Raw genomic sequence first — 14,814 nt, forward strand, 5'->3', positions numbered from 1 at the left:
TTGATGAAAAAATAATTTTGACTGCAAAACTGACTCAAATGCTTATGTGTACACACTTTGTTTTCACCCAAATTGCAGGGTCTGTGCCCATGGAGAATCATTTGCAGACAATACCAAAGCACAGCCAGAGCTCCACACATTTCCCTTCCTCAACATCTCCAAGTCGAGTAGTATACAAGTCACAGTGGCATCGTTGCCACGGCAACCGTGCATCCCAGCACCAGCCTGCTTTAGTCCACTGCACAGCCAAGGGAGCTCTGGGAAAGTTAGAACTAAAACCGTCACAGACACAGAGCATCTCAGTTGGTGTGCCAAGGAGGAGGACTTTGGAAAACACGGTCCAAAATATACCGCATCGCACGGTTACTATGACCAGAGCAGATGTGATGATGCACACAGCGCAAGAGAAAAGAGCGAACCCTTTGATAAGCACAAATATTACTGGAAGCATGCAGAGGAATCTGCTGTGTGCCGACAGCTTCACAGTGTTGTATATGACAGCGAGACGCGAAGGGGTTCGCTGGAGCGTGAATGGAGTCTTGAAGCAATACATCAGAAGAAGGCACAAATGCGCAACAGCAACAAGTTGCGGGACAGTCCAAAGTTGATGAGAAACTTCCCGGGTAGCCACAAGAATGAATACAGCTCTCACTTTAGTGAAAGGGATTTTATACCTCAGTTTGGTCTGGATGGGAGAACGGACAGTGTGGAAGACTTGTTTAACACTTTTACATCTCCCGTGGATGTGGGGAGAGTGAATACACTTGACAGGATACATAATGTAGTATGTGACAATGTGAGGAAGGTGGAGGACACAAAATATCAGGAGAAACTGGTAGAGCTTGAGGAGGGGTTTTCTTCACTAAAGCTCCATCACATACCTGCCACACCATGCACAGCATATCAGATGCCAGAAAGGGAACGGGTAGAGTCTTCCAGGAGTACCTCTCTAGGCTCAACAGACAGTGATCAAGGAATCATGTTCACAGCAGGGAGGAACGATTCTCTTGGATCGGAGTGGGATGAGGATAAGGATGATGAAGTCATCCAAGAAGGAGATGACATAACAATTGATGAAGGTTGCTCCTTTGAGTGTGGGGTTTTTCCAAAAAAAGGGTTTCATGTACGAGACCCCTTTGGCAATTTTCAGCTGTACTGTAGTGAGCTGAAGACCACATATCCAACCACAGTGGATTCTCCTTTATGCTGCACTCCGTCAGAAAAGAGTCTGGATACTTACTCACAAACTTTCGGCTCGTCAAATTCCCTCCATAGTCTCGATCATGATCATGAATTGTGCCACCAGCCGACAGCGGACCTGTGTTACATACCTAGCAGTGGTGCCAGGGTGTCGGCCGAGGAGTGCGCCGCCAGACGTCGACACGTCAGCGGCAACTCGCAGGACGGCCTTGATTCAAGCAAGAGCAACAGCTGCGAAACGCTGACCAACCAAAGTGCAATACTCCCGTCCCAGAGTGCTGGGGAGAGCCAGTGCTTCAATGCTGCTGTCTTCAAGAACAAGCCTCAACAGGAGGCCAACTCCGTCAAGTCCTCCCCCTCCGCTTCCCCTATGGCTTCCCCGAGGCGGACGGCCAAAGCCCGAGGTGTATGTGGAGGCGTCTGGGATGACTTCACCCCCAACATCCCCGCCCCTTTCGGCAACGGTGGTGTGCAGCCTCACCTCAAGGAAGAGAAGGAAAACTCTGAAAGCGCCTTCCAGTTCCCGCCCCCCACCAAGGGCAAGTCCCTCCTCAGAAACGTGCTCAACAAGTCCCATCAGATTGAAGAGGTGCGTTCTTCTCATTCCTTTGCTGATGCATCAGAAGGGAAGATTACCAGCTTGACCACTCTGAGTGAGGGTCTACAAAGTCATAAAGTAAAGATTATGTGTGACAGTGTACTTCAAAGTTTTACATTACATCTTTTCTAGGCATGTGAAATTCATTTTCTACTCGAGTTTTCTGAATCCAAATATGATATGTTTTGCACTTAAACATTCATTTACTAATGAACACAAAAAGAACAAAATGAAGATGTAACAATTCTTTCCAATGAATGAAAATAGAACTGCATCTTGTCAGTATTAAAGGGGATGGCTAGTAACTGATCAGTGGGAATGCTGGGGGATGATTGCTCCTATCCTTGTGGGATTTATTTAAGAGTACATTATATATCTATTGTTGTGTGAAAATTATTTACTTCAGAATGGTCTCATAATCAAGTAATGTGCAGTTTAATGTTTCCAGGTTGGCATGCCTGTACAGTGACGGGGCGATCGTTAACGATTAACTACACATTACTTGAATATGAGACCATTCTGAAGCAAATAATTTTCACACAACAATAGATATATAATGTACTCTTAAATAAATCCCACAAGGATAGGAGCAATCATTCCTCAGCATTCCCACTGATTCCCACTGAGCAGTTACTAGCCATCACCTTTAAAGCCTCATGGTGTACTTGCTCAATTGAAAGTTACTTCAAAGAAGGCAGTACATGCAGTATCTCAAAATAACTTTATCATGGCATGTTTGCTTTCACTTCAGAATAAAAGAAGAAAAACACTTTCAAGCTTCTATCAGTGTCCTTTGGGCAAAATGTACATGTCTCTGGTTCAGATGAAATTCTGTGAAGTCTACACAGTGCATTTATATGTGCATTTGATAGTGGTTTATAGAACCATCTTATTTCACAGTCCATCTCTTGTCTTCAACATGGATATTGTGGTGACCTTTTTAAGTCAGAAACAGTAATGAAGGACAGCATGATGGAAAAAAATGAAACCGAAGAATCCAACTTTGTGACTTAATTTTCTTTTTTTTTTTTAGATGCAATTGTAGAAATTTTGGAAGGACAATATTGAATGATAGAGAAATACAGAAAAAAAACCCACCTAGATGTTATAGTTTGTGTCACTCAAACATGCAGTTGATATCTAGTTTAGTTATGTTGTAAGTTTGTTATGTTTGACAAAGATATTCCATGGCAAGAGGGGAGGGGTTGTTTTTCCTGCTGTATTTCCATCATAATCACTGTGTATGGTATGGTAACCATGGAAATAACTGACATGACACATACCCCATGCATTCTGCAGGCTACTACCGAGATGGGCCGAGCAATTCCAAAGGAACCTGTCTCCAAATGCAGCATGAGACGATCCTTGGATGGGTCCAATTCCTACATTTTCCATCCCAGGACGGGCTTACCCATCAACTCAAGTCCAGTGAGTGAATCAGTTTTTAAACGCATTTTCTCTCATTTCTTTTTTTTTTAAATGGCAGTTAAACTTACTAACAAGAAGCACTCGAAGAGAACATGAGCACGGAAAGGTAGACCTGTGTGCTATAGACCGATTCAATTTCGATGACCTATTCACCTACCGCCGCTAGCGGCGCTATAACGGTCGCCATAACTGGGGGCCAACGGGGGCTTCCAGCGAGCTAGCTACCCAGCGAGTTGCACTTGCAGCTCAGCAGCCTAGCGTACCCATCGCGCATAGTTAGCCGGGCCTGGCCGCTGCGCCGCGGCCGGCGACCGCCGCGCTAATATTGTGATTGTTTACTCACTGTGGGAAAAGTCATTCAGCGGCTTTTAATGCTTTTCTTTTTGACAAATTGATATGAGTGATTCAGACATATTGATCTACAATGAAAGCTTCAAAGGAAGGATCAGGAAAACATATTGTGCAGTTGCTGGGTGCACAAATAACAGAAAAAATTTAAATGGAAGCTGCACGGCAGTGTGTGAAATTCAGACACCGCTGACGCATGATAGAATAAGGCAAGAATTAAAGACAATTAAGTGAAATACAACGGTATAAAAAATGAACAGATTTCGAAACAAACTATGTCTACTAGATTCTCTATTAACTATTTTAATTAGGTTATCACTGCATATTCGTAAATTAGAATTAGAATTAGAATTAAAATTAGAATTAGTTTAGAAGACAAGTTTAGATCAAAGAATTTGATAATTCACTGATTGTTTTTTTCTTATCCTTGGTGTCCTACTTGCCAAAGTTAGAATACACTTCCTGGCTAGACATTATTATTATGACAAACATTTTACAGCCTACACTACAGCTGAATAAATGTTTCAAGATGCGTTAAATTCTTATATTGTTTTCACTTTTTCAATGTCAGCACTGAATTGACCACAGACCTATTCAATTTTGGCCTGGAACTCTGCATTTGACTTTTGATAAAGAATTAGTGATACTTATAAATATTAAACCATGGATGGTGACAAACATATCCGTTTCATGATCATACTAAGAAAGTATGATTTAAAAATCATTTTTGTAGATTATAGGCGTTTAGCGTGATGTTATGCAAGGCTACTTAGACCTAAAGCCCTTAAAACAGTAGAAGTTTTGGTTGTAGACATCAGGCGACGTAGTCGTTAGAAACGCCTAGATTTATATTCTGTTTGGTTTACTTAGGCTTGCCCGAAGTTATCGACAACCGAAAAATAATGATATAGGATGTAGGGTTCTAGAAGTCAATACGTCTAGATCTAGTCTGGACTCTTGCCTAGATTTCTAGACAAGATCTAAGTTCTAACGTTAGACAGATTCTACCCTGCTGGCTCGACACTCCCGAGTAAAGGCAAAAGCCTGCCCTAAAAAGATTAAGTTAACTCATAGCTTGCAATTTATTGCGCCATATTTAGCTCACGATTCTTATCCATATTGTATCTAATTATATCAGTTAACTTGTCAACAGTCTAGGGCCACTAGAAACGTCTGCCTGCGCCTAGCAATAATTCTCCCCAGCGGTTTTTATTCTCTTACACAAATGTGAATATACGGGGCTTACATGCGAGTACCCAAGTCATCGCCAAAGAAATAGAGTCTACAAACACTCACGGATCGTACCGATATTTACCTTGAAATTCAAGTTTTGGCTACAGCCGTATGTCATCTACCCATTCGCTCATTGTCGGTACAAGTTGTTTAATTTTATTTATATTTAATCAGCTAGCGAAAAAAAAAATGTAGACTATAGTTGAGACAAAGCCAGATGCGTCGATCGCTGCCAGCGCCAGAGATAGGTAACTGGCCGGCTGGTGCCGGGTAGTAAAAGAATTGGCTGCCGCTGGCACCCTTGCCACGCACGTAGGGCGCTTGCCGACCCGGCCTGTTTGGCCCCCAGTTATGGCGTCGCCTTAAGAGGGCGCACTTCCATGAACAGTTGCTTGAATCGGTCTATACAAGTAGCCACTACAATTATCATTATTATTAACCTCTGCCCAAATCTGTTCTTAACTCTTCAAGAAATATTACAAACAGACAAACAAATAAATATCTAAGCAAACAAATTTGCTTGCAAAAAAAAAAATAAATAAATAAAAGATATATATATATATATATATATATTTTTTTTTTTTTTTTTTTTTCTGTTTCATTGGCTTCTTGTCATTACTATTTCTATTCCTATTTCTGTTCAAATGCATGCAAATTGGTTGCTATTTTGCTTTTATGTTATGTCTCATCAAGCCCTTGAAAAAGGCTAGTGAAATAGCCGAAAGCTCGGGGAATAAAGGCAAGACTGAACACCACTGCAACGTCTATACTGCAAGTTTTCCTTCCGTCTCACATATATATATATATATATATATATATATATATATATATATATATATATATATATATAATAATAATAATAATAATAATAATAATAAAATAGTCCTCTGGAAGAGGTAATGGTAACTAGAATTTCTTATGAATGAAGTGAATTGAAAGAAAGAATAAAGAACTTGAAACATGGCTGTTATTTTGATATGCACTGCATGTTTGTAGTTTATCATAGCTCATTGCCTCGTAATTGGGATGCATTGCGTGTAGTAGGAAATCTCATTTGAAGTACAGTTTACTGTGCATGGTCTACTGAAAAAACTATGCAATCAAGCATTAATGTCCCAAATGACATGAATTGAAACAACAGTTTAGTGAGGTTTCCCCTGATCAATTTAGCAGCAATAATAACACAGAAGCATTCTCTCTCCCTTTCTCACCCCCCCCCCCCCCCCCTCTCACTCATTTCTTTTCTCTTTTTTTTTTCTTCTCTCCTTCACTCTTCTGGAGAAAATTACGCTCACTTGTTGCAAGCAAAGCTTCTTGACTTATTTGTCTCATGTTCTTGACAGGCTCCGCTACGGAAGGCTAAAACCACCAACGATTGTCCATCTCTTCTTAAACCCATCGGTCTGACAAGGTAAGCGAGGTATCTTTGTTGTGTTCACCATGGCCCTGGTTTGATATTTTGGTGGGATGCTAAAATTCTCAGTCAATACGACTAGGGTTTCCCTTGAGAGGAAGATCTTTATTGCATGACTGACGGCGAAAGAGTATCAGTGCAATATCGTTTTATTATTCATCCATGTTTTAAGACTGTCAACACTCATCACTTAGGGGCCAGAGTGTTCTGTGGTTGATGCATAATTGAACGCTATACACGTGAGATTTGTCATACTGTAGCAACATTCTAATGGCCGCTGTCCCCGCAGAGCTCTTCAGAAGCTAATGGCCGTATTCTTGCCACTTGCATTGTTAATTGAAGCATTAGCTATGCTGAAGCAGAGATATGTCAGAAGCACCTACTTCATTTCCACATATGTTTTGTTGCTTCTTTTTTTTTTAACTGAAGTAATGTACTCAGGTACTGTGGGAATTCATTATGTCTGATAAGGTTACTTGCAGACAGCAGTAACAACATGTAACAAGTCCTCACCTCTCTGAACACGTCTAATACCATCATGCTTGTGCATAGGAAGATTACTTGCCATAATGTCTGTTATTGTGTAGTCTCAATGGAGCATATTCTGTCTCACATGTTGAAATAATATTTAAAGACATGTATATGCAAACTGCGGCTTTGAATGATTCATACTTTGAAAGTATCCACTGAGATTATTTAATCAGAAGTGCTATAGACGAAAGCAGAATAAGGTTATCTCATGCTTTATGGGAAGTGGAGAGTTGAAGGAAATAAAATTAAGTAACAATGAAATGAAGTTCTTCATATAAGATCTCATGCTTAGATTTTAAAGTGTGTATACATGTACATTGCCCTTTTGCAAATGTTCTTAGCATGAATTGCATGCCAACAGTATAGAAGCAGGTATAGTAATTTCTTACAAATGATGGTAGATATGAACAAAGCTTTATGAACTCTCATCATTTTCAGGATGGTATTGAATGTCATTCGCGATGTCTTGTGAAACCTATTCTTGGATGCAACGATAAGCTTCAGTGAAATGCATTCACATGTATTTCATGCTCAATATTGATGGGTGGGGGGGGGGGGGGTTCTCATCACCAATTTACCACAGTCATAGCCTTGTACATGTTCTTATGTCTGCAAGAAATTATCGTACAAAACTAAGGTTTGCTCCACAGCTTCTATTAGCTCAGATGCTATATTGGAAAATAATCTAGGCAACAACCCTCTACCATGCAGATATTTCGGCATTTACCATGTCATTACTGATTAGTGGCATTTTTAACACATCTTGTTTTGTCATGCTGGCTTGCAGTTCTCCGTCGTGCAATAACCTGGAGAAGCCGAGCTCTCTCCTCTTGGGGCATCCAATCCGCATGCTCAGCACCAGTGCCCCCGCTACAAGCTGCCTCTTGGGAAACTTTGAGGTAAGCGGATAGACCACAGACCAAAGCCCTTCTAACTTCTTAGATGGGTGAATTGATTAGTGTAGGTGGATAAATTGGCAGGTGGATGAATGAATGGCCAAGCACACGCAAGAATCAAATCGTGATCATACATTGCATTGCATTATTGGAGAGCAGTGTTCATATTTACATGTTCTCCGGTTCACCTTTATTTTAAAAAAAAAAGAAAAACCTTTTGCCAGAGTGTAAGTGTTTACTTCATAATCATTCTCTTTATCAAAAATCTCTACTTCAAATCTGTTTGTGGATTAATTTGTTTTCTAGCATGACTTCCTAATTTTGAGATACATTGTATATCTTTCCTGCATCCAAATTGTCTGTAAAAGTGCATCAAAATTCTCAACAAGTCTGACATGAGCTATAGAAAAACTAGCTTTTGTTGTTATTATTATTATTATTATTATTATTATTATTATTATCATTATCATTATCATTATTATTATTATTATTATTATTATTATTATTATTATTATTATTATTATTATTATGATTATTATTATTATTATCATTATTACTATTATTATTATTATTATTTTTATTATTATTATTATTATGATTATGATTATTATTATTATTATTATTGTTGTTGTTGTTGTTGTTGTTTTTGTTGTTGTTGTTGTTGTCATTATTATTGTCAACCTTTCTTTGCTTCCTCAGGAGTCTGTCCTCAATGGAAGACTAGAACCTCTGGGTACCATCGATGGCTTCACGGCTGAAATCGGTGCTAGTGGCTCCTTCTGTCCCAAACATATCTGCCTGCCTGTGACAACGTTCTTTTATAGTGTGTGTGATGATGATGCGCCTTCCTCTTACTTTGTAAGTCGATGTTTCAAAACATTTTGGCCCAAATTCCTAAAGGTAGTTCAAATAGATGAAGTCCATGAAGTCCATGGTTTAGCTTTAGTGTATGGACTAAAATGTCACTGTAATGTTAAGTGATACAGTCGCTCTACATCAGCTCATTGAAAGTTTCCCTGTTTTGAAATAGGAAATAGATGCCATATTATCCGTATATGGTCAACTTCAAGCTTTTGATTGGATTTCCATGTATTTCAGTAATTGTCATCATTATATTGAATTTGTGATGTCAACCTTTGTTATAAGAATACAGCATTGCCCACATAAAGCACGAAGTATAAATTGATATGTAAGTCCATGGAAACTGTTATCAGAAAGAATACATGCATCCATGTGAGTTTCAGTATTCCGAGTTTGTACCATTTTTTCGTGTGTGTTCAACCATTGCCAAGAAGTGGTTGTACAAATTATGCTGTTTATGTGTGTGTGTGTGTCAGGACAAAACATCCTTGTGCCCATGTGTCACTATAAAATTTTGGGCCCATTTCTGCTGATACTTGCAGGGATACATCAACCTAGAAGGCCTAGGAAGACGAGGATACCATGTGCCAAAGTTTGGGACCATTCAAGTTGTAAGTTAACAGCTCTGAACATTGCTGCTAAATTCTTTTCCTCCTTGAAATCTCTTCCAGACATTGTGAAAAAATGAGAAAATATCTTCATGTACCCTTTATTTTGACAAGTTGACTCTGATCTTACATACAGCTTGTTGCAGTACATCTTTGATATGATAGAAAAAATAATGCAGGCACTCTTTAAAATGGAAGTAATATTGTAGAAGAAAACTATACAATTCATGTCAAAAGTAAAAGAAAGAGAGGGAACTCCATTAATTTGATAGTAATCAGCTTGTGGCTGAAATGACAAGGATAGATAAAGCCCATTAGATGGTACGTGTACGTGAAGGCATATTTTTCCCATTTGTTTTTAGATTCTCTATAATGTCTTCTGACTTGAAACACAATTTTTGCCAGAAGTGCGTCTCTTAATAGTAGAAATACAGAAAATTGGCTTTTTACATGTATAGAGTGTTTTCTCTACTCACTGTCAGCCTCTTCACAATTCAATCATGGTAGAGTTGTTTTTATGCAGTGTATTTGTTTAGTCAGGACATGTCTTGTGTGTGTTATATAATTGTTATGTAATGGCTGCTGGAGGGAGGCAATTGACAATGGGAAACCTCTGTCAATTATTGCCAGTGTGTGATGTAACACATGCATGGTAGAATCAGACACTCCACTGATCTTGTACTCCTCTCTACTTTCCTGCTTTTTTTCTTTTTTATCTCCTCTAGACTCTGTTTAACCCCAACACTACCGTGGTCAAGATGTTTGTTGTACGCTACGACCTCAGCGACATGCCGCCCAACTGCCAGACGTTCGCCCGCCAGCGGATCTTCTACATGCCCAGCGACGTTGACGTCCACGACGAGTGCGACAAGGAACTGCGCTACCTCATTCACCTCAGGTTGGTGTTTGGGGGCGGAGCATTCATGATGCTACCTTCAACCATTCAGTCATCTGAGATTTTTTTCTTGATTTATGTTGTGATCATTTTGTGACTTGATTTGTCTCTCTCAGGCACTTTTTAGCCTCATATGTTACATATTTGCCTACAGCCATTGTTCAATTGATAGAAATTTTTGGATAGATTGTGTTAGAAAAAGCAAAGCAGTAGGAAGGTGTAGCAGTGGATGCATACAATGCACTAGACACTGGAAAATAAATAAACCCTCAAGATAACATTGTTTTATTTGAGTAGCAGGCCTCTGAAAATAGGATAAATAGGTGTTTTGGGGGTGGGGGAAATAGACACAAAGAAACATGTTAACATTTTTTAGAATGTTGTCACAAAAGAGCTGAGTAATTGATTTTACAGTCATTTAAAGAGGAACAGTTGTCATGTCATCATGAATGATAAAGTGGTCGTATACCTTCATTTTCTCCTCATATCTCCAGATTCCAGACAACTAAGTCGGGAAAGGTCTACCTCCATACGGACATCCGGATGATCTTTGCCCGCCACAGCCCAGATCTGGAGTCAAGCTTTGGTACCTTTGAACTCCGATCCTTCACAGAAGTCCCTACCAATCCAAGATTTTCACCAAAGAATTGACCCAAAGCCCACAGGGTGCTTCTTGTAGTGTTTGGTTTGCTTGTGTGTTGCTAATTTTCTTCAGTTAGTATGCATCTCGTCCAAAAATTGGAGGGAATCGTGTAAGCAGGTTAAACAAGGCAAACTAGATTTGTGCTTCATCGGAGACTTGCTAGTGAAAGTCTTGAAGGTCTTGTGAAGGTCTTGTGAAGGTCTACTACACGTGTGAAGTGACAGCATGATAGATATAATCACCACCACACAAAAGGTCACAGTTCACTGTCAATATGCTGCAAAAAATGGTGATGCTTAACTCAAAGTTGCACAAATACACCTGTGAGAACATCAGAAATGGCCAAGCAATGTTTATCGTAATCTGGATCCACGTTTCTCCTCTGAGCTGTAATAAGCTCCCCACGTGCTGTGAAATGTGGACCTCATCAGGCATTATGTTGTTGATGTTTTGTCATTCTCATTTGGGAAAAGTTCACGCAAGTATATTTCCCCAACCACATCCAGGCTAGACATCATGGTGCTTTCTTCAATTAAGTTGCTGCAGTAATGCAACTGAGATTTGATATTAGGGTGCAGATGATGAGTTAAAGTGATCCAAGGATGAGAGCAATTCCTTGCTTGTTTGGGTAACAAGATGATTTCACACTCGTTTACTGCCTGTGTGAATTAATGAAGGATCCTACCTTCCTAGTGCATCATCACATCCACTCCCTTCTTCGCCTATTGACTATTATGCCTTTCACCCAACTTAAGCAGAAGCCACATTCATATAAGTGATATTTTTGCCAGAGTCACCTACTATGATTTTGTTTTTGTTTGATGGAAATTCTGAAACTGCAAGAAAGATTGAAGTGTGCAACAGTTACTTGCACCAGCATGTCCAAGTAATGCAGAGATTTCAATATAGATTATAGGACTCGTGATCAGCTTACTTAATCTTATGGGCTTTCTTTATTAGTGAAGTGCAAACTCAGAGATTATTTTTTCAAGGTTCAGGCAGTTTTGCTGAATGATGGATTCATGATGAAATCATGACCCTTTGACTATAAAATATTGTTAAATGCTTGTTGAATACCAGTATTCTTGTCGATTCCCCCTTAAATCATTCTAGTGCTTGGAGTTAGAAGACATCATTTTTTTGTTTGGATATAGCATATGTCCATTTGATATGTTAGTGGTGTAAACATAAATTAATTGTGTGGGTTTTTGTTTGTATTTTTGTTCCACTTAAAATAGAGGGATTATTGTAAGATGGCTGATCATGGGTGATGAAGTAAAGATATTAGTGACATAACACTTTGTGATAGACCTGGGTGATGGTGCAAGGTAAGGGAGTAAATTGGCACAAATATTTGACTTTCTTGGTAATCACCATCTGTGAGCTGCGAACCAGATAGGAGAATAAACACAGACAGCAGGGCGGTGGAAGAGTTTAAAGTCTGTGGAGTTTGTGCACTCCTAGGTCACAGCTTATAACTGATAGGCAGATTGCAACTTGTCGCTTCATGGAATGCTTAGAAAACACTGCATCAAGAATCCATACATTGCTGCTCTCAACAAGGCCCTAATAATTTTAGGGAAGGGTTGAACTGCCCATCCTGTATACATTTTCCAGATGCTTTTCAGCAATCCTATCATTTACAAGATTTTCCACCAGGGAGATAAAATAATCTGACATCATTCTGTATCTCACTCGGTGCTATTGGCAAAGGCTTGCCTTGTATTGTGATGCTACACTTATCATCATTCTCCACAACATGGACACCTAGTCTTTATTTTTTTTTTTTTTTAGCTAATATTCTTTTTAAGTTTGTGCATGTGTTCTTGAATCAGTGATAGTCAGTTTGGTAATGCTGTGCGTCTTTTAAAAGAAAAAAGTAGACTGCAAGCCAAAAGTGCATATTTATCCCCTGCAGAATTGATAATGTAGGGAGGTGATATCATGGCTTTATTACTAATGTGGCTTACAAGAATAGTTTGCCAATTATGTGGGTAGGAATCTTCTTTTTGCAAGCTTTCCTAGTATTCACATCTTTTTCTTTGTAGAATTTGAATTTGCATCATTGAAATGTGAATCAAATTTATATGGCAATAATTAAAAAATAAGCTGTTGAATGAATTTTTCTTTTACTCTATCTATAGTGTATGATTTGATGATCAGCAATGGCTTATGTTTTCATTACACTAAGACCTGAATTGAATATTTTGATGTGTTCTTGACATGAATCATAAGAAGGTAACGAAGCTCCATTTTTTTTCCATGTCACTTTGCAAATGATGGGCACTACATTAGATTTTGTTTCATTGTCCTACCTGCTGTATCAGTTTTATCCACTAAACTGCTCCATCTGTGCAGTTTGCAGTTCAGACAAGCTAAACAAGTTTATGAGATGGGTTTAAGAATGTAACCAGTCAGCAGCACTTAAATGAGTCACATGTGAGCTCTTGATTTTCTTACTGACCTGCACAGCTGTGCAAAAAGTGCGCAACAAAAGGGGCATAACAGCACAGCATGTTATCTTTTGGCATATTACCAAGCATAAATGCATGCTGACTGATATCTCAATGCATACTTCAGCAGTGTTCACTCAATCAGTTGTTACAAGCATGCCACGCACTCTCAATCACTTATTCCTGTAAAAACTTCTAGTTTGTGCCTCGTGCATGTGTAGGAGTACAGTGTTTGCCGAGTGTTAATATGTCTGGAATGAACGTCTTTGGACATCTTGGCTTGTGAGTAAGTTCTCCGTGTAGCTGACTTGTATTCACCAATAAAGGTACATAAAAATGCTGTTAATTTTTTACCCTTTATTTGAAACAAACAGATAAATAGTTGCTCAAGGGGGAAATATAACTCCCAAGGGAATGTCAAATGTTATGTCACAACGATAGGCAAGGCAATATTTGTTATGTTGTAATTATGGTCTACATAAATACACATTTCATTGAAGCCCCATGAGCAGCCAGTCATATTCCAGAATTATTATTACATGACGTGATGTCACTGCTCACAATATAACAATTTTGATCCTTGCTACATTAGTCATGTGATTGCAGTATGACCAATCACCGACCAGCATTTATGTAGACCATTTGATATAGTGCAATCACCCAAGGAAGGATTGGTGACAGCTTACAAAAAGCATGTGTTGGACAGAGATTGTTCTTGAAATGGTTTCTGTTCATCCATAGAACTAATGTCTACAAACCCACAACACTTTTGAGCAGGAATCTGCTGAGTTTGGTGATAGCCAGCTGCAAAGGAAAGGTCATGTTGCATCAGTCAAGGCTTCATGCTCCTTGCTATATATGTGATTGATCTTATTCATGAATTCTGTTGAGGAAACAGGTAACATAACATCATTAATGCAACGTTGGTGAAGAGCATGGGAGATCATCTTTGGGTAGGTTTCAGAAATGAGTTCTTTTTATGGTCCAGGTTGATTAATGATAGCAGATAAAGGTGTCAAGAGCTGTAAATACAGAGTATGGAAATCAAGATGTCTGGAATGCTGTGATATAGCGCTTTGAAGGTGGTAAAGCTCTGTACATATGTACAATTGCTCATGTTTATCATTCAGGTATGATATGACAGAGGAGTGTCAAAGTGTGAATTGTCATCAATGTTCAGCATGACTGTGAGCATGATAGGCTACATGTACCAAATCCTCATTAGCTGGAACTTCTACAACTTAAGTTTTCATTCACTGTGCCTGTATTTCTTATTCCTTTGTGTGAGTGATGTCAATCTGTTAATGTTGCAAAAGCTTTCCACTCTCTGCATTATGTCATAAAACATGCTCTTTGCATGCCATGAAATAAGTGCTGTGATTTCTAATTTTAACCAAAATCAGACAATTACCCGCCTGCTCATTATTTTGGGCTTGCATGTGAACGAAACGTCTGCAGAGATATTCTGACCCAAATAGTCATTACATGGGCAACACCATAGCAAAGCTGATAAGCTCCACTTCATGATCCTACCACTGCCATTAAAATCAATATCCCAGTGAGTGATGAGTCCAAAGACAGATATGTTTTAGTAGTTTAAAAATGTTTAGTAGAAATGCATTTCATTATTTAGATTGTAAAATGTGCACTAAAATTTTACATAATTATGAAAGCCATTTGGATCATTACAAGAGCAGTAGAGCTGT

The 14,814-nt window shown here is 38.9% G+C and overlaps 1 protein-coding gene across 1 annotated transcript in view; it reads left to right on the plus strand.

Annotated features, from left to right (window-relative positions):
* LOC140237731 (atos homolog protein A-like) overlaps positions 1 to 10,826 on the plus strand; it is a 62,293-nt gene extending 51,467 nt beyond the window's left edge. The window contains exons 5-12 of the mRNA XM_072317658.1: positions 79 to 1,789; positions 3,098 to 3,226; positions 6,151 to 6,218; positions 7,540 to 7,651; positions 8,348 to 8,506; positions 9,052 to 9,120; positions 9,843 to 10,015; positions 10,507 to 10,826. Coding sequence (XP_072173759.1) covers positions 79 to 1,789; positions 3,098 to 3,226; positions 6,151 to 6,218; positions 7,540 to 7,651; positions 8,348 to 8,506; positions 9,052 to 9,120; positions 9,843 to 10,015; positions 10,507 to 10,663 — 2,578 coding nt within the window. The 3' untranslated portion in view covers positions 10,664 to 10,826. The remainder of the gene's footprint in view (positions 1 to 78; positions 1,790 to 3,097; positions 3,227 to 6,150; positions 6,219 to 7,539; positions 7,652 to 8,347; positions 8,507 to 9,051; positions 9,121 to 9,842; positions 10,016 to 10,506) is intronic.
* Positions 10,827 to 14,814: the final 3,988 nt, after the last annotated feature.

Source organism: Diadema setosum, chromosome 14 (genome assembly GCF_964275005.1).
Source record: "Diadema setosum chromosome 14, eeDiaSeto1, whole genome shotgun sequence".
In the NCBI taxonomy this organism is placed as follows: Eukaryota; Metazoa; Echinodermata; class Echinoidea; order Diadematoida; family Diadematidae; genus Diadema; species Diadema setosum.